Source organism: Lucilia sericata, unplaced genomic scaffold, assembly GCF_015586225.1.
Source record: "Lucilia sericata isolate MDLA Ls3-8-SP2 unplaced genomic scaffold, ASM1558622v1 Contig001126F_arrow, whole genome shotgun sequence".
In the NCBI taxonomy this organism is placed as follows: Eukaryota; Metazoa; Arthropoda; class Insecta; order Diptera; family Calliphoridae; genus Lucilia; species Lucilia sericata.
In genome coordinates, this window is record NW_023995097.1 from 117,606 (window position 1) to 139,260 (window position 21,655).

Sequence of the window (21,655 nt, forward strand, 5' to 3'; positions counted from 1 at the left end):
GTGCAAGTTAACTGCTTAAAACAAATGGTTTATAAGCTTCGGCACAGCCGAATATAACACTTTTACTTTTGTTAATTTCCAAATAGAATTTCAGATATGTATATGTTCAATATGCTATAACGATAAGGGGGCAGGGGTAAATATGGGCCTATACTTAAAAATATTAGTTCAGGAATATATATTTTATTAAAGTTATTTGTGCAGAACTGTGTCATGATACTAGTGTTTATAAATGAATTATTGACATTCAAGCCATTTTTATGGGGACTAGGGTTAAATGATGCCCGATCATAGTGAAAATCGGCATTATCATTTACTCTATGTTTCTACGATTATCTTGAAAACTGCTACCTATATCGTGCGCACAAAGTTGGCATGTACACACAGACGGACATAGACATAGCTTAATCGAAAATGAGCCGATTAGTATAAGTTAAGGTGGGTGTAGAACCAATACTTGTGGGTGTTACAAATATCAGTTCAAACGCATAATTTTAAACCAATTCTAAAAAATGGTAAAGTAATTAATAGAACTATCTGCATGAAATCATAAACCGATTTAAACAATTTTCACATTTTTTTTCCTTAGCTTTTCTAAAATCTTGAATTAATCTTTTAGCCACACTGTTTCAGTATGTGTGAATATTTCTATTGCAGTTATTTTATTGCTTTTACTGGCACAACACTAGTATTTTATGTGGTTTGTAAAGACCATTGGTCACAGAACATTGAAGTCATCTACATACATACGTGGGTCAATGGGGAAGGCTTTAAGAAAGAAGATCTAATTTTAACAGGAAAGAGTAACATTAGAATATTGTATTTGGAAATGCCTACATGTATGTGAACCAATATCTTTATTTGATATTTACTAACAATTATGTCAAATATAAACAAAACCTTAAAAATGTTGTATAAATATTTGGGTTCATATAAAACTTATTTCAGTAGAATTCTTGAAGATAAAAATTAGTTTACATAGTTTACGCCGGTTGTAAGTCTGATTAAAAGAATTCTCAATGGATTAATTTGATAATTTTTACAATTTAAACTTAAAATTAAAAAATAAATTTCACAAAATTTCTCCATAAATACAATATTTATGAGTATTTTTGCAGTATTTCGGAGAGTCGAATGGGGCTAGGGTAAATCGTACGACAATGTTTGTTATTTAAATTACTAAACAGACTGCATTGGTTCGAACTTTAGAAAAATTATCAATATTTTGATAGATATAAAAAATCATTATTATTATTATATAAAAATTAAATTAGTTGCTTATATAGAAATAGTTTTTGATTTTCAAATAAATATGTATATCACGACACACATTACTGCATATAAATTTCAATATCATTTTGTTTATAATTTAAATGATGTTAAATTACACTGTTATTATTTCCTGCATAAATAGTATAGAAATTATGGTAATCATGTCTAGACTTACTAACAATTATATTTCGTATAAATAATATTTATGATGTGTATAATAAAAATTTCATACATATTTTCTATTTAACATGCAAAGCTAAAAGTGTTAGAACTAAATATTTTTTGTGTTGCATATACATAATTGCTTTTCTGAGTTGAACGTAGGAAGTGTGTGTAGAAGAACTTATTAACTTCTTTTAATATTTTTAAATTTAACCAAAAATTATTTTATATAAAATGTCCGTCCATAGTTCAAAGGCAATTAACAATAATTCATAAATAAAGAAATTGATTAGGAAATGCATCAAGTCCTTTAGAGATAAATACATTGAACGATAATAATATAGATATTGCTATAAAATCACTGTATCGAGGCTATTAAAGTAGACTTTTCATGGCGCATGGATGTTCTGGATATGTTGTACACGCTGCGTATGAGTATTATTTAATTATATTAAATAGTACTCATACGTACATATGTTCTGAGATAATTTGATACAATAAAATTTAAATTTATAAATACATAATAGTAAGTTTTTCCAAAAATAAATAAATTTCACTTTTTATACGATCTTTAAAATTTGTATGTAAAAATTTATTAATTAATTTAAAAATCATGAAAATTTTTATCACTTAAATTTTGTTGAATTTTTATTTTAATCTTTAAAAAATTTGCAGTTATTTATTTTTAAATCAATATAAAGAAGATTGCATAATTTTATATAATTATTTTTCGAAAAAAAAACTCTTCAGAAAACACATTATTTATTTATTTTATATAAAATGTCCCTCCATAGTTCAAAGGCAATTAAAAATAATTCATAAATAAAGAAATTGATCAGGAAATGCTTCAAGTCCTTTAGAGATAAATACATTGAACGATATTAATATAGATATTGCTATAAAATCACTGTATCGAGACTATTAATGTAGACTTTTCATGGCACATAGATGTTCTGGAAATGTGTTATATGTTGCGTAAGAGTATTATTTAATTTTATTAAATAGTACTCATACGTACATATGTTCTGAGATATTTTGATATAATAAAATTTAAATTTATAAATACGTAATAGTAAGTTTTTCCAAAAATAAATAAATTTCAGTTTTTATACGATCTTTAAAATTTGTCTGTAAAAATTCATTAATTAATTTAAAAATCATGAAAAATTTTATCACTAAAATTTTGTTGAATTTTTATTTTAATCTTTAAAACATCTCACCACTAACATTTTGCAGTTATTTGTTTTTAAATCAATATAAAGAAAATTGCATAATTTCATATAATTATTTTTCGAAAAAAAAAAACTTTTCAGAAAATACTTTATTTATTTATTTATTTATTTATTTATTTTATATAAAATGTCTTTCCATGGTTCAAAGGCAATTAACAATAATTCATAAATAAAGAAATTGATCACGAAATGCATCAAGTCCTTTAGAGATAAATACATTGAACGATAATAATATAGATATTGCTATCAAATCACTGTATCGAGACTATTAAAGTAGTCTTTTCATGGCACATAGATGTTCTGGAAATGTTGTATATGTTGCGTATGAGTATTATTTAATTATATAAAATAATACTCATATGTACATACGTTCTGAGATAATTTCATGTAACAAAATTTAAATTTATAAATATGTACGTAATAGTAAGTTTTTCCAAAAATAAATAAATTTCACTTTTTATACGATCTTTAAAATTTGTATGTAAAAATTTATTAATTAATTTAAAAATCATAAAAAAATTGTATCACTTAAATTTTGTTGAATTTTTATTTTAATCTTTAAAACATTACACCATTGACATTTGCAATTATTTATTTTTAAATCAATATAAAGAAAATTGCATAATTTCATATAATTATTTTTCGAAAAAAAACTCTCCAGAAAACACTTTATTTAAGTTATAAAAATATATTTCATTTAGAGTGCAATTATACAAATAAAAGAAAACAAAAGCGCTGAAAAAAACTATATTTTTATTTTATCAAGAACAAACTGAACTGAATTTACTTTACTTTACGCTACAACACACTTGAGAATCAAATTGTTACATGGACAGCAAAAACCAATGACCGCTAAGTGACCATTGCTTAAATGCAGACAAGACATGAACAAACCCACACAACCATAAATACATCCAAACAAAATAAACCCAGTAGTTTTAGGACAACTATATATAGCATTTTAAGTAGTATTTTTTTGCAAAAATTTCTAACTAGTGCATTATTGGATTATTTGACACTTTAACAATCAGTAGACACCTTACAACCTCTTTTATGTACTGCAGCTTAGAGAAAACTTCAATTGGTCATCTTAAACTGCAGGGTACATTTGTAATACATACATACACATACATGTATATATAAAATACTTGCATCATCACCATCAGCAAGAACTATTTAACTCAAAAACAAAAATATATAAAAATGTACGTCCAAAAACCCACAACTACTACTCTATACAAAAAGTTATAATAAAATAAAGTAACAAGTATTCATATTCACATATTTGTACTTAAACTCGCAGTGTTAAAAAACATTCTTGCAAAAACAAATAAAATTTCGAAAAAAAACTACAGAATAGAGCAAAAGATAAAGTTTATTTGCACAAAAAAAGAAACATTACATTTAAAATTTTTATTTTTTACACACTTATGGAAGTGTGTATGGGTATTTTTATTTTCATTTTTTTTTTCGTGGAAACCCCACATTTATTTGTGTTTAACTAAAAACAAACAGTAAAAATAAACACAAATGTATGAGAAAATGCTCTGTGTAAAAAATTATATAATATTTATATAATATTGCAGCTAATGGCTAAATTATAGTTAAGCGTTTTTTTTTTTTTTTTTTTTTTTTTGCTAAAGTTTTATTTAACCCTAAATTGTATTACTGCTAAGTTCATATAATAAGATTTTAACTACATATTAAAAAAAAATAATATAAAGTAATATTCGTAAATCTTTAATAAGCCATACCAAGGTGTAGAAAATCTAGAACCATAATAAAAGAATACTGTGTTACACTTTAAACACTTATATTTGAATGTATAAAGTCTTTACATGAGTGTGGTATAATATCTGGCAGATAAGGGCGCTTATTTATCGGTCCGATCCTTTCGTTGGGATTCCACAAGGGTATGTCAGGGTAACGTGTGACTCGTGTGTTGAATTCGTTCGCCATGTATATAACGTTATCGGAAGTAAAAATACAGAATATATTATTGCTTAATAAAAGTGAAAAGATGGAAAAGTAGCTTTCAGTAGGAACCTTCTGGTACACCGCACAAAATTTCTGTCGGTCCGTACTTCAATAGAAACCTTTTAATCAATAGCATGATAAGTCGACAATATTTTGAACACTTGACATTTTTTCGCTGGAATTATTGTGTATGATTATGATATCTTAAGTGCTCTTGAATGGGATTAAGATATTTCTAGCACGAAGAGTTTTACACGATGCTGATCCTGATAATTATTTTTAAGAAATTTGAAAAAATCTTGTTCTTGAGCTAAAAGATATTTTTTTTGATATATATCGCACTCACATCCTATTATGGGACTATAACGCCTTAAAGGAAATTGTATAAGCTTTCTTCTGAGCAAAAAAGGACCCATTTTGAAGACAAATTATAAAGACAAGTACGAATTTATAGTCGGGCATATATGAGGGCAAGAGGTTAATATTGTCCTATCCTTATAAATTTTGGTAGAGGGATTTATGTCTACATCTATTACTTATGCAGAATATCATCGTGATATTAGTGTTGATAAGTGAATTTTGACCATTTATGGGGGATTTGGTCAAATGAGGCCCGATCATTACGAAAATCAACAGTATCCTTGAGATATAAATAAATAAAAAGTTTTGCCGTTTTTTGAAGTGATACAAGAACATTTAACATATTTATGAGCTCAAAAGCCCTATTCGGTGGGTACGGTTGTATGGAGGCTATACGAAATAATGGACCGATTTTAACCATTTTCAATAGGTTTCATCCTTCGTCATAATAAGATTATATTCCAAATTACATAAAATTATCTTAAAAATTGCAACCTGTATAGTTCGAACAAGAATTACATGGACACACAGACGGACGGACGGTCAGACGGACATAACTAAATCGACTCAGAAAGTGATTCTCAGCCGATAGGTTTACTTTAAGGTGGTTTTTTTTGGTATTACAAACATCAGCACAAACGCGTAATAACCTCCCCACTATAGTGGTGTAGAGTGTAAACATTTTGGAAACAATGAAGAAATAGCCATCTGAACTCCTTTGGACAATTTTTGCTATGACCAATAGGTGAAAAGTTACACTCATTTGAATAAAACCCTGTATGACCAAAATGTCCAACTTTGAACCCCTCTAAGTCCGACAGTTCTTGACCGATTTTTTTCATCTTATTTTTTTTTTTTTTTTAATTTTCAATTTTGAGTTTTTATAAATTCCAAATGGAATTACACTTGCTCTTAAATGTTATAGATATAATGACATCAAAAAAATATATTTTGAAAAAATATTTTTGAGTGAGGTCGGTGAAACAAGGATTCAGAAACTGAACGTGATAGAAAGAAATTAAAAGCAAATGTAGGTTTTCTATATTAATAACTTCAATTCTTTTATAATTTTTCTTAAAGGAGAACTTATGCAGGTCCGTGATATTCAAGATCAAGATCAAATTCGGAATCAATAACATTTATATAGGCATAAGTCCCTGTACTTTTAGGAGGATTGCTCATGAGTTGTTTTTAATAGAGTCTGAACAGAATTACCGTTTTATAAGTCATTTATTAACTTAAGGCAATGGACTGAAATTCATTTGCAATTTTAGATCATTCTATAGAATTTCAGCTCGTGACAAATTTGCTTGCCCTTTTTTGATCTATAAATTACCCTTAAAATATAAAAACCAAAAAAGGGTTAAAAATTAGTGAAAGTCAAACAAAAAATTTAGCAATTAAATGTTAACATGTAAAAGTTTAGAAAAAATAGCCTTTTAAAACATTATATTAAATTGCACTTATATACAATGTCTATAGTCTATAATAGTTTGTAAAAGCCACTTTTATTAAAAATGACAGGAAAATATGCTAAAGGACAATATTTACGATTTTAAATAACATTTGAAAATCAAATAAAAGAAAACATTATTTGCAAATAAATAATAAAATTATTTAAAATCTTAAAAGATAAGTTATCAAATGATTTAAATTATTTACAAAAGATAAGATTAATTTTATTTGTGATTTAAAACAATATTTGCAAATAAATACTAAAATAATTTCAAATCTTAAAAAAATAAGTTTTCAAAAAAAATTGGGATTATTTATTTTTAGTTTAAAAAAATAATATTTTTCTAAATTTAGTCGCTACAAAAAGATTTAAATTATTTACAAGAAATATGTTTAAATAATTTTTTTTTTAAATTTTATTCGAGATTTAATAAACACCTGGTGAAATGCTGACTCTACATAGCTAACATTTTTTCGAGAGTAATTTAATATAACCAACTGCTTTTTGTTAATGGCAAATATTATTATTATTTTAAATATAATTAATTTGTTAGTTAAGTGTTATCAACATTTCATTATCTTCTTATTTCAGTTTTATTTTAATTTATAATCAAAATCAATTGAATTTATTTTTCTACAGAAATCAATTGAAAAGTTGTACTTTTTATTTTGAATGTTTAACAAATAAATTGAATGTGGAAAATAAAATCATTGTGCTTTTTTTTTTTCTTCTAAATTTTTTCAAATATTTGTATACAAAATTTAGCTACTCTTGCGTTTTTAGTTGTTGTTTTTTTATTTGCTTGTTCATTTGGACTATATAGTATATGATGTGATGAGATTAACTAGTTTTTATATATTCAATTTATAGACTTTTTTCCCACCATAAGTTATAATGAAAAGCAAATATTTATTTTAAATGTTATTTTGTGTAAATTTTATAGTTTTCATAGTTTTATAAATAAATTTTCAAGTAAATACGGCAATTGAAGCTAGAGTAGTTTTTGGATTAGTGAGTTAGTTGTTTTTAAATGGTGTAGTTAAAATATAGAAATTTATTTAAATTTTAGGGACTTTAAGGGATAATTAGTGTAAGGATTTTAAATTATATAAATTTTGAGGTTTCTCAATTAAGAAAAAAATTTTCGTATCATTCTATGTTAAGATACAGACGTAACTTAACGCCCTATCTATAAAATCACTTAAATTGCATGAACTTATCAGAAAGGCCCACTTTCGAAAAACACGTTTTTGGCTCAATTTCTTCATAACTTGACAATTGTTTTTTATTCACGTAGATCTTTTATCTAAAATTTTAATAATAACATAATTCTTATATGAAGTATATTTTTGGCATTTTTTGACTTACGTCAGCTTACTATTAAAGAATTTAAAATCATAATCTTTTCCGAGAAAAAGAAACAACATTTTCTTTGTCAGTTTTTATGTTGACATTCGCAGCATGAGAGAATAAACAGATGAAAAAGAAAAACTCTTTCAATTTACCCTTGTTTGGCAAAAACAAACAACTATTGTAGCAACCAACAATATAATTTTCCATATACTTGCCATTATAAATGCACTAAAGAATATCAGCTTTTAAGATAATGTTTTATTTCGACAATCAATTTTTTTTTTCTTTTTCTGTTCTTCAACTTTATTTTGTTGATATTTTGATTGCAGTTTGTACGCACCAAAAATTTTTGGGTTTTTTTTTTATATAAAAATTCAACTCCCTTTCTCATCCTACTTAATATCTATAGCACTCTGATAGATATTCATACTATTTGTTTCCGTTTGTTTATTTCCCTGTCTGTCTTTGCAGTCAGTTAGTCGCCAAGTTAATACTCTCGTACACAACTTCTGTATCTGGAATAGTTATTGTGATGACTTTAAGTAGACAATAAGAAATATTTACTTGTATAAAAATACATAAAATAAAATTCAAGAAAACAGCTTCTTTATACACAAACTCCTTTGGCTACTATATTTAACTATATGAATTGAACTCATTTTGTTTTGAAATGTTGGCTTGGCTGGCATCAGCACTGTTTTACTGTGTCGCTTTTTGTTAGTTTTTCTACTTCCGTTTCATTTTAAAATAATTTTCTTCTCTTTTATTTGTTGTAGCTCTTACAACGCATAAATTTTGGGGTTTCCTTTAAACTTGTTATTTTTTTACTAGCGGAATCTGTTTTTTTCTTGCTCTGCTTTCCTTTTTGTAGAAATGTTGTTTCAGTTTATTTTGAAAGTCTGTAGAGTTTTTTTTAAATGGCGCCAGACAAACTGGCACCAACATCCTCTAGACAGTTGTTGTTAAAATTTCCTTTAGCTTGCAATTGATATATTTTTATATTTTTGGCTTAAAATAATTTTGCACAAGGTTGTGTTTTTGTACATTTACCACATAATTAATGTTTGCATGAGTATTTAACTTCTTAAGAAAAGTGGTTTTATGGTAAACGTAAGCGCTTGTAACAGAGTTGCTGAAAGGAATTTTAGGCAGTTTGGCAATTATTACATTTCCTTAGAACATTGAAAATAACTAGAGATTTTTAAACAGTTTGAAAAATGTTAGAAATATTTACAGTATGTATGGGAAAACCATAAATAAGGGTCTCCAATGGTGAATAAAAACTGAAATCGTAATAGTTAGTTAGTTAGTTAGTTAGTTAGTTAGTTAGTTAGTTAGTTAGTTAGTTAGTTAGTTAGTTAGTTAGTTAGTTAGTTAGTTAGTTAGTTAGTTAGTTAGTTAGTTAGTTAGTTAGTTAGTAGTTAGTTAGTTAGTTAGTTAGTTAGTTAGTTAGTTAGTAGTTAGTTAGTTAGTAGTTAGTTAGTTAGTTAGTTAGTTAGTTAGTTAGTTGTAGTTAGTTAGTTAGTTAGTTAGTTAGTTAGGTTAGTTAGTTAGTTAGTTAGTTAGTTAGTTAGTTAGTTAGTTAGTTAGTTAGTAGTAGTTAGTTAGTTAGTTAGTTAGTTAGTTAGTTAGTAGTTAGTTAGTTAGTTAGTTAGTTAGTTAGTTAGTAGTTAGTTAGTTAGTTAGTAGTTAGTAGTTAGTAGTTAGTTAGTTAGTTAGTTAGTTAGTTAGTTAGTTAGTTAGTTAGTTAGTTAGTTAGTTGTTAGTTAGTTAGTAGTTAGTTAGTTAGTTAGTTAGTTAGTTAGTTAGTTAGTTAGTTAGTTAGTTAGTTAGTAGTTAGTTAGTTAGTTGTTAGTTAGTTAGTTAGTTAGTTAGTTAGTTAGTTAGTTAGTTAGTTAGTTAGTAGTAGTTAGTTAGTTAGTTAGTTAGTTAGTTAGTTAGTTAGTAGTTAGTTAGTTAGTTAGTCTAGTTAGTAGTTAGTTAGTTAGTTAGTTAGTAGTTAGTTGATAACTGTTAGAAGCCTTTTAGAAAGAGGTAGACCTTCTCCGTCAGACATCTATTTGTTTCTTTCAATGTTAAATGCTATATCTGTAATACGCTTCACTTTCAGAACAGGTCAATTGGAAATTCATTCATACTTGTCCTCAAACATGAGCAGTTCTTTGACGAGTCTTAGCTAACAATATCCACAGAAAAGTACCACATTTTCAAGCAAAGTATATGTATAAATACATAAATATGATGATTTTTTTTTTATTTTTGTGGGCGAGGGGTTATTTCAAGATCTGAGACATCTTTAAGTGATTCACTTTGGCTTTCATGCTGACTATTTTCATTTCTAGTAACACTTCGATATTTTATTTCTTAATTTAAAACTACAAAAAGTCCACAAAACTTTCCCCATAAAACAATAAATAGAAAATCCCTTAATTGCTTCTCTTTCTCCGATTTCAAAAATGACGTAATTTTTTTAATATTAACTGTATTTCCTAAGGGTTGGTGCACAAATCAAAAATCCAATATAAGATTTGCCATTAAAGCGTTAAGAAAATCAAACACTCATTTTTCTTCCCTCTTTCATAATCGTAGTCTTAGCATGACAGATGTTTATCAGCGATTAAAAAGGAAAAATCACCAAAGACATATAATAGTTTTGGTATTTTTTTGATTTGGATCAAGAATGAGATACACACACACATGAAAGCCAAAGAGTTTCCTTTACACACATTTGAAAGCATACATATAAACATCTATAGCCAGATATGAAAGTAAACCGACATTCATACAAATAAAGGCATTTATATATCTGTGTGATTGTTTGTTTTCGTGGTTATAAATATATCAAATTGAGTATAGATTTTTAATTAAAATCGATGACATAATACTAATGATGACAATAAATTTGTTTTAGGCGTTGAAATGAGAAGCCTATTAATTTCTCAAACGTATAGATATCTACATGCATATGTATGTGTGTTTTTATTAACCCAGCAAACATTGAGGTTATGTTTTAAGATTAAAATAGTTTCGAAATAAAAATTTTGTATGATAGGGAATTTAAGTGGTGTACACTTAAACAGTTTTTTGAGTTTTCTTGTTTTTTTTTTTTCACTTTTTTTAAAATTGTTTAAAACCACTTATCATACAGTGATATCCATAAGAATTTCTGAAAATAAAGATTTTTTCAGACGTTAATTTTTTTGGTTTATTGGGTATTATATGTCTAAACGATTGAATGTGAAATGACAATAATACAAATCATATAATGATAGATGGATGTAAATATACATATAAATTTTGTTAGTATGTATTAGGATGTGTAAGTAAATAATATATACTATATGTATATTAAATACTTGAGGAATGTTAAGATGTGAATACATATATATGTATGGTTTTATTTTTGATGAAATGATTATAGTTATCTATTAACAGACAGACAATGAGACAGACAGATAAAGTCAATAGTTTCTTAACTTCTATATAAACAATACAAATACATATAAATTCCAAAATAAACACACAGACAACAGAATCTACCTTTTTAAATAAATATATAAATACGGTATTTATTAGTTTTGTAGTGACTTGTCTTCGGATATGGTTATTAGTTGATATAAGGTGTGTTATTAGTTTTCACGTACTTATTTAAACCTATATTTATACATACACATGTATATATATACTTATTTGAAATATACATACATACATACATATGTGTATATATTATAGTGTATTCAATAAAGGTGTGAATCTTGTTGTTGTTTATTTTTGTATGTAAATTTATTCCCTTATTCCTTTAATCAAATATTCATACCTAACATAATAATTTAAAGTTATTGTTTTTTCTTAAATTGTTATTTTTTAATAGATAAAATACTTAAATCTTTGCTTCGTATAAACGTTTTAATTGTTTTTTTTACACTATATGGGCCGATACTTTATTTTAAATCATTACCCTTATCCATTTTAGTGCCAGAATCAGAAAGCGACATACTCTTGATGTAGTACTTTTGATGTTTGCAAACCATGAAACCATTTTTGTATAATATCTAAAGAAAAGGACTTTGAAAACTCTTTTGAAATATGTTACATATGGACAATTCCATGAAAAGGTAAACCACCTTATAACTTCTGCATTTTTGAAGATAATTCAAATTTTTGAAATCAGTCTATTTTTACACCTCGCCGCCATACAAACGGACCCAAAAATATCACTTTTTAGCTCATAATTCTGTTAATTATAATACTATCCCTTCAAAGATCGGCAGCCTTAACCTTTATGCCGATTTTCATAATGATTGGACCCCATTTGACCCTAGTTCCATTCAAAGTTTAATTTCAGAAAACACTTAAACGTCCGTAACTCACCTCTAATCACTAGTATTATGATAAAATTTGGCACAAATAAGTTTTATATGAATTAAAATTACACCCTAGAATTTTATGAGGATCGGTCCATATTTGACCCTAGTCGCCATATAACTCCAGTTTTTATTTTTATCTATAAATTGCTTAAACATGTATATAGGTCGGCCAAGTCCGACTGCACTTTCCTACTCTTTTTGATTTGTTGAAGTGTGTGTATGCATATATTTCCAAAATATATATTTTATAACCTAAAAAAAATCAAGAGAAAAATCTGTCACATACGATGCGTCACGTACGATATTTAAAAATGTTCATTATAAAATTATATTATTTTTTTTTATTTGAAAATTATGGATTACTAATTAAAAATATGTCCCATAATGTAAGAAATTAAAACAAAAAAAATACACCAACAGAATTCGCATATTTTCGTAAATATTTACGTGTACTTTAAAAACACTTCCGTTTTTTGCCACGTATGATATCGCAATATTTTGGAAAACAAGGTCCCGAATGGGATGATTCCTTTTGCAAATATAATATTCTTTAAATGGAACAGAATGACGAAATGGTTTTCCAAGTACTCCTAATTTTACAAAATCTATACCACTCTGAAGGCAAGCGAATGTCACATACAATCGTATGGGCAATTCCATACCATCGTTCGCGACATTTTCCCCCAATGAAAGTATCATTTATGATCAGAAAATGAGATATGTGATCATTTTAATCATACAGAAGAGTCGTAAATGACTTGAATGTGATCAAAAATGTTAAAAAATGCCTGCTGGGATAATACTGCTTAAAAGTGATGTATGGACGTTTAAGTGATTTTCAGTGAATTTAAACTTTCTATGGGATCTAGGGCCAAATTAATTCTTATTGATATGAAAATCGTGTGATTGTATGGTAGCTAGGTGTAATAATATAGATCATACACCTAGTTTTGTTGAATTATCTTCAAAAGTGCAAAAGTTTTTAGGTTTTAACTTTTTCAGTCGTGGTTTACCTTTTCATGGAATTGCCCATATGTATGTTCATAAGAATACAATAAACTAATTTTTTATTTAAACACTTTAAACACTTTTTCATTTTATTATATTCATTTTATTTATAGATTCTAATCTTTGTGACACTTGCTTAGTTTCAATTTCCTAATAAATTTAAATTAATTTTGATAAATCAAAAACATAAATCAAATTAATAATATTCTCATAGTTGATGACTTATGCTGCAAGCATTATTTAAATTTTAAATTAAAATACATAAACAGTAATAAATTAAATAAAAATATTGATATCATCTACATATCTGCTACATAGTAAATAACATGCAAAAATTAATATTCGAATAAGCATGACACTGTGATTAACTAATTTTTGGACTGATTAAAATCAAATATACAAATATTGTATGTGAATTTTATGGACTTACATATATGGGCAGATTCGTATGCAACAACGAACTATGTTGTACAAATAAATATAATATATAATCTGGATTGATTAGAAAAAGTGAAGAAGTATTAATCAAGTTTAATATTTTAATCTTTATATAGTTAAAGTTTTAAATTACAAATAAATAAAATTACGCAAATAATATTTTTATTTTTGTGTTATTTTTCACTATTTCTCTTAAAATCCTTTAAATAAACCATATTATTCTAGTTTACTTTGGCGTCACAATGCCAGACGTTATTTACCAGAGTTAAATAGACTACATGGTGCCATGATATTGATTTCTTAGCAAAAACTGCTATAAATAGCAAACACTCAAACTCAATTAGAGATACAGTTATATATAGTTTTTATATATATACGAATGTGTAAATATTTTGTGCAACGTCTGCCAAAATATGTGCTAAATACAGCAATAATGCAATAAAATTTTTTATATTATATTATATTTTATTCTTTTTCAGGTATAAAAGCCAGTTGGGAAGAATGGTGGACATATGACGGTATATCCGGTAAGTTTTTAATGAAAACGACAATAATGAAAATATTTTCTACCTTTTGCAATTAAAAGCCGTTTTTATACACATATTCTTCTATAATAAATAATCAATTAAAAATTAAATATTTGTTGTTAAAAAATAAATAGTTTTGCTATTCAACACTACTAACAAGAAAAAAATTAAAAACATTTATAGAATTAAATCAATTAAGATCACATACTTACTTACACACATTTGTAAATACAAATTATAGTCAGGTGTGTAGTCTATAGTCTAGTCTATAGTCTAGTTTATAGTCTAGTCTACAGTCTAGTCTACAGTCTAGTCTATAGTCTAGTCTATAGTCTAGTCTATAGTCTAGTCTACAGTCTAGTCTACAGTCTAGTCTATAGTCTAGTCTATAGTCTAGTCTATAGTCTAGTCTATAGTCTAGTCTATAGTCTAGTCTATAGTCTAGTCTATAGTCTAGTCTATAGTCTAGTCTATAGTCTAGTCTATAGTCTAGTCTATAGTCTAGTCTATAGTATAGTCTATAGTCTAGTCTATAGTCTAGTCTATAGTCTAGTCTATAGTCTAGTCTATAGTCTAGTCTATAGTCTAGTCTATAGTCTAGTCTATAGTCTAGTCTATAGTCTAGTCTATAGTCTAGTCTATAGTCTAGTATATAGTCTAGTCTATAGTCTAGTCTTTAGTCTAGTCTATAGTCTAGTCTATAGTCTAGTCTAGTCTATAGTCTAGTCTATAGTCTAGTCTATAGTCTAGTCTAGTCTATAGTCTAGTCTATAGTCTAGTCTATAGTCTAGTCTAGTCTAGTCTAGTCTAGTCTAGTCTAGTCTAGTCTAGTCTAGTCTAGTCTAGTCTATAGTTAGTCTAGTCTATAGTCTAGTTTATAGTCTAGTCTATAGTCTAGTCTATAGTCTAGTCTATAGTCTAATCTATAGTTTAGTCTATAGTTTAGTCTATAGTCTAGTCTTGTAAAAGTTTAAATTATTACTAAATTATCGATTCTCCAATAAGTATTTCATTTTTTGAATAAATATTTGAATTTTCCTCAAAATAGTTTTTTTTTTAATTTTATTTGCCATTAATAATGTTTACAAAAAATAAGTTTTTAAAAAAACTTTGTAAAATTTTATAAATATTTAATATCTGTTTATCATCAACTTAAGGTATTAGTTCCGCCCTAATAATCGTAAATAAATGTATGAAGTGCGTCATTAAAATTAAAATCATTAATAATAATAAAAACTCAAAATAAAGCACAATATTTAATTATTATATAATTAATAGAGGTATTTTTGGTCTCGGATACTTGATAAGTTTCCTGCTGAAATGATGTTCATGTTATTGGTAATGTGTATATAATTTTAAAAATACATAAGTATGTATTCGCAAAATCACTGACACTATACAAATTTTAACTTGAAATATTTCCAAATTAAAAATTATAATATTCTTATAGCTAACTAACTAACTAAAAAAGAAAATATTTATTCATGAGTCAACTTATTTCCTTGTACATATTTAGTTTCCAAATATTCAAAATCAAAATATTAGTTATTCTCTATTCACTTGGAAATTGTGTAAATATTTATACATACGTACATATACAGAGTGTAAAATAAAATCACAACAAATAACTTTCATTTATATTTTCAATTTAAAACTACCACCGGAAGCAAAACAATTCGACAGCAAACAAAGAACACTCTGCTGCAATAAAAACCCCGTAATGGTTTTATCAACAAAACATTTATTGTCGTTATACGAAAGTGCAATAAAGTAGCAACAAAATAAAATGCAAAAATATTAAAATACAATAAAAAATATGTATAAAAATAAAGTAAAATTATAACTCGGCCACTGTCATCCATAATGTCACAGAGCCATCATTTCGTTTGACACGAACATTGCAACTTAACAGATACAAATTTATAAATAAAAAAAATCTATATTATTCATACAACACAACGCAAACATTTATACATATATTTAATGAAAATAAAGCAAAAATTTATATCAAATAATAAATGAAAAACAGAGTGTTAAGTTAAGGTAACTTAACAACACAATTTTAAATATTTAATGAAAATACATTTACAATTGTACAGACCAGACTAACAGAGGTGGTGAAAGGTGAAAGGGTATCAATATACATTAGGGTGGAAATTAGACATGGAAAATTTTAATTTCCAAAAAAAAAAAAAAAAAAAAAAAACAAATAATTTTAGTATTATTTAAGCATATGTAATAACTTTTCAGATTTTTGTATCTTCCGACTTAATAATATATGGACTAGTTTATGTACTAATAATCTATTATGTACTATATAGACTATAGTGTTGAATACCCTATTGTCTAGTCAATGGACTAAACTACAAACCAGTCTATGGACTAATTATAGACTAGTCTCTTGACCAGTCTATTGGACAGTCTACTGGCCAGTCTATTGGCCAGTTTTTTGACCAGTCTATTGACTAGTCTATAGACTAAGCTATTGATTACTGATTGGGCCAGTTTACAAACCAGTTTATATAATAGACTACGGACTAGTTTGTGTACTAGCCCATGAACTAGTCTATGGATTAGACTATGGACTCGTCGATGTTATAGACTCCATAGACTAGTCTCTGTATTAGACTATGCACTAGTCCAGACTGTGGACTACCGTAAGGAATAGTCTATGGACTGTACTAGTTTCTGCAAAAGTCTATGGATTTATCTATAAACTAATCTATTAACTCCTTGGACCAATCTATGAATTATTCTACGCAGGAGTATATGCATAAGTTTATGAACTAATCTATAGATTAGTCTGTATTAATATTTGATCTAACTGATGAAATAGTCTAATCTATGGACAATTTTTGTACAGATGTCGCCTAGATCAGAAATAATATATAATGAAAATTATAACAATCGTTCTAATAAAAAAAAAGTTTACTAAATTTTGTCCGTCCATTCGTTGGTACAATTTATAATTACCATTCATCATCACTAAATAAAACTACTACAATTCGAACAATATTTAACAACATAACTTTTTTCAATGTAATAAAAAAATCAGCAAAGTTTTGTTGTTATGAATAAACAAATTTCAAAAAATAAAACAGAATGAATGAATTGAAAAGTAACAATAACATTGAAAATAAAAAACAAGGAAAAAAACTATATAAAAAAAACATGAAAACCACATTGTAAATTGGTAACATGTATTAATATCCTTTGGTTATGGCCGTACATACCCATTTACATACATACAAACTCACGTATATTTACATCATACACATAAACTTGTATAAATTTATACATTGTACAATTGATGTAGTTTTTCCTGTTGCTGAGTTTTTGTCGATTTTTTAACTCTTTAACAAAAAGAGGTAAAAATCAATTTCCTGAATATTTTTTCGAAAAAAAAAAAATAAAACTGTAAACAACAACTACAACAACAAGAGTTTCATACAATATCAATTAAAAAGCAGTAAATTTAATTTGAATGATTTTTTTAGCATTGAGTTATTGAGTTATATTCGTAGTCGTAGTTATACAGAAAAGCGTTAAAAATTAAAAGGAAAAGTTAACAGATCTTTTTTAATTTTGGTAATATCCTTGAGTATCGTACAGACAGACAGATCGACAGACAGACAGACAGACAGACAGACAGACAGACAGACAGACAGACAGACAGGCAGACAGACAGACAGAGAGACAGACAGACAGACAGACAGACAGACAGACAGACGGACGGACGGACTTTGCTTAATTGATCACATAGATTTTGAGCTGACTTGTATACTTAGAAGTGAAGAACCAATTTTTTTATGTTTCTTTAGGTAAAAATATCTTTAGTAAAAATTAGAGTAAAAATATCACTTAATATTTTGGGCATGGCCGATCATATGATACCCTACACCAGTGAGATGTGGATTATTTTTTATAATAAAACATATAACTTGTTTTTTTTTTTAGCTTAATTCCGATATATTTTAACAATTTGTTAAGAAAAAAGTGATTTACTATAAATGGGGTTATATAGGGACAAGGGTAAACATAGGCCTATCCTCAAACATTTTTGGAGAGGGATTCATATATGTTTACATTAAAGTTATGTATGCAGAATTTCATCGTGATACTAGTGATTAAAAGTAACCTATTTAACTTCAAGTCATTTTCTAAAGAGAACTTTGTATGGGGGCTAGGGTCAAATAAGGACGAAAATCGAAAGTATCATTTAGACTTATATAAAACTAAGTTGTGCTAATTTTTGTAGATATAATAGAATATTTAACATAATAATGAGCTCAAAAGCCTTATTCGGGCGGTAAGGTCGTCTGGGGACTAGGTGAAATAATGGATCGATTTCAACCATTTTCAATAGGATTTGTTCCTGATACAATTGAAGATCATGAATCCATAAATTATCTTCAGAATTGGGACCTGTAGTTTGAATAAAAGGATGGACAGACTGACGGACATGTATAGCTAAACTGACTCAGAAAATGGTTGTGATTTTTGTAATCTTTGACTATCCATATTTCACATAGCGGGAGCTAATTCTTTTGTTATACAGGAATCACATTTTCTGCAGAGCTAGACCATTTAGTTAAATCTGCTCGAATTATAAATCTTCTGCACTTAGGGTATTGTTCTAAAGCTTCCAATGCCAATCATAAAAAATAAACTCAGAGTTTAATCAGAAATGCTACTAGTGTTGAGTACTTTCTTTTTAGCAGAATTCCAGAATACATTGATGTCATAATATTGAACTTTACATAACAATCATAAAATACTGAAGTACTTACACTATACAGCAATAGATATATTTTTATGATTTTATTGAAAAATACTTTAAAATGCAATAACATTATAAACATTTTTTTAAATTTAAATTTTTCAATAATTTCTATTTTGTTATCTTTTTTAGGACCAAGTTTTTGGGGCCTTATAAATCCACAATGGAATATGTGCAATAAAGGTAGACGACAGTCACCCATCGATATAGTACCAGATAAATTATTGTTTGATCCATTTCTACGGCCATTGCACATAGATAAACACAAGGTAAGCGCTTTAAACAAAAAAATATAAAAGAAAAACACAAAAATCATTTTTGCACACAATTGCAAAAATCAAACAGAAAAGGTAAAAAAGAAACTGAATTACAAAAAAAAGTCAAACAAACTGCTAAACAAATTAACAAGTAATACAAAAGTTTGAAAATCTATTTTTTTTTCTCTCTCTCCCAATCTCTCTTTCTCTTTTCCAACAACCACAATGTCTGTGTCACTCTGTGCATTTTGTTTCAATGTGTTTATGTGCTGTGTTATCATTAGGTTTCCGGTACACTACACAATACAGGTCAATCGCTTGTCTTTCGCGTTGACAAAGATACAAAGCAACATGTTAACATATCCGGTGGCCCCTTGGCATACAAGTATCAATTTGAGGAGATATACATACATTATGGTACGGAAAATACACGTGGATCAGAACACTATATACAGGGTTATAGTTTTCCAGGAGAGGTAAGTTTTAAAATAATAATATTAAATGTTTATTTTTATAACAAAAAAAAAAATAATAATAATCATATTTTTAGATACAAATCTATGGCTTCAACAAGGAATTGTATCATAATATGTCCGAAGCTCAACATAAATCCCAGGGCATTGTTGGTCTTTCGCTAATGGTACAAATTGGTGAAACACCAAATCCTGAATTGCGCATCATAACAAGTACATTTAACAAGGTGCTATTTAGAGGTGAGTACAAACACGATGACTCTGCATATTATTCTTTAAAAAAAATATGACTTAAATAGGTCAACATGTCAATTTGTTGACTTCACTAAATGTCGAGTGGGTGGGTGGGTGTTTTGCGTATAGAGAGTAGTGATGATTGACATGTACAAGCAGGTGTCAAATATTGTGGCATTTACAAGACTTTATATATTTCCGGTCATTTAAAATCATACATACTCATACAAGCATACATAATTGCATAAATATAGTTTAAAATATCATGACCTTATTTGTTTAGGCCACTAAACAAGAAAAATAAAAATGAACTCATTTAACATTCACAATTTTTTCTCCTAAATTAGGTAAAGTTTATAATGTTGCAAGTTCTGTGCTGTTGTGAATATATTTATTTTTTTTTATTATGGCGTTCTACCACAATGTGAATTGAAAGTAGATGAAGAACAACAACAATGGCAACATCATCGTCATCATCATCATAATAATAATCATAAAAATGCTTCTGTTGTTGACCGTCTTTGCCTACAAAACATTTACAGTTACGTGAATTTCCTTTTCCTTTTTCATACCGTTATACAACTATTACAACAACGATAACATAAACATACCCTCATGCACGTTTACTACATTAAAAAATAGTAAAAAAAAAACAGAAATTGCACCCAACTATCAAATCCACCAACTGAAAAATATCCGCGGAAAAAGTTGTATGAAGTGAAACTAGTAAATGGCATAAAATTATGCATACTTTCTTTTTTTCCACCCATTAAAGCCAATAAAAATATTTTATAATATACAACAACATAACTAACACGTAATGTCGGGTTTCCCCCCATTATATTATTAAACAAGTTTATTTTTTAGTTGTTTTTTTTCGCTTTTTTCCTTCTACAAAATAACTATAATTTTCATTTCTTGCCTTCACTTTACTTTCACTTGCGCCAGGGTGGCATATTTAGTGGTACATTAGATTTGTTAATGTATAAGTTCATTAAAGAGTGTGTTTTTTAAATAATTTCATAAATATTTTTACTTTAATGTCAACGAGCGTTTTGTTGAATTTTATTTAAATTCATTTTTAGGGGGAAACTTGTTGCAGCAGAGATAAAAAGTCAAGTTTAGTATACTCCTCGTTTTATAACATTATAGTTGTTTTCGTCTATTAAACCTAATAATTTTATATATTTATTAAAACAGTCAACTTCATCTTGTTTAGTTTGAAAGAAAATCTAAATAAATAGATCTAGGCCACTAAAGGGTCTATTGTGCTCTCTTTTGCGAATCTAACCGACTATCTCTGCACTGACAGACTACAACACTACGAACTAACCTTCGGAAGCACCCACATTGCTATTATTTTGTTGAACATTTTTTGATGACAGTCGAATTACCGCATACGTGATCCCGTAAAATTATTCGATATCGAAGAAAAAGTCATACTTGTGTTAGTTACGAAAGCTCATTCGATATAGTAATTACATCATTTCATCCCAGCAAAAACTGGGTAATGTCTATCAATTATAATTGATTACCTCACAACATACTTTTCAGTGACTACTGCATATCATCTGGATTACATAAAGTAGTCTAATAAGGTCTTACTAATAATGTATTATATAAATACTTTCTAATTCATTAGTCATCTTGCCAGTGAGGATATAGAACCTGTATACGTTTTTTCATGCGATTTATAATGACTACTTTTTCTAGTTACTTGTAATCATTTGTGGTAAGTACTTGCCTCCAGTGTGTAATT

General features: G+C 27.2%; 1 protein-coding gene across 1 annotated transcript in view; it reads left to right on the forward strand.

Moving 5' to 3' along the window:
* LOC119610141 (carbonic anhydrase-related protein 10) overlaps window positions 1–21,655 on the forward strand; it is a 42,280-nt gene that overhangs the window by 14,552 nt on the left and 6,073 nt on the right. The window contains exons 3-6 of the mRNA XM_037965251.1: window positions 14,105–14,152; window positions 19,065–19,201; window positions 19,474–19,665; window positions 19,740–19,902. Coding sequence (XP_037821179.1) covers window positions 14,105–14,152; window positions 19,065–19,201; window positions 19,474–19,665; window positions 19,740–19,902 — 540 coding nt within the window. The remainder of the gene's footprint in view (window positions 1–14,104; window positions 14,153–19,064; window positions 19,202–19,473; window positions 19,666–19,739; window positions 19,903–21,655) is intronic.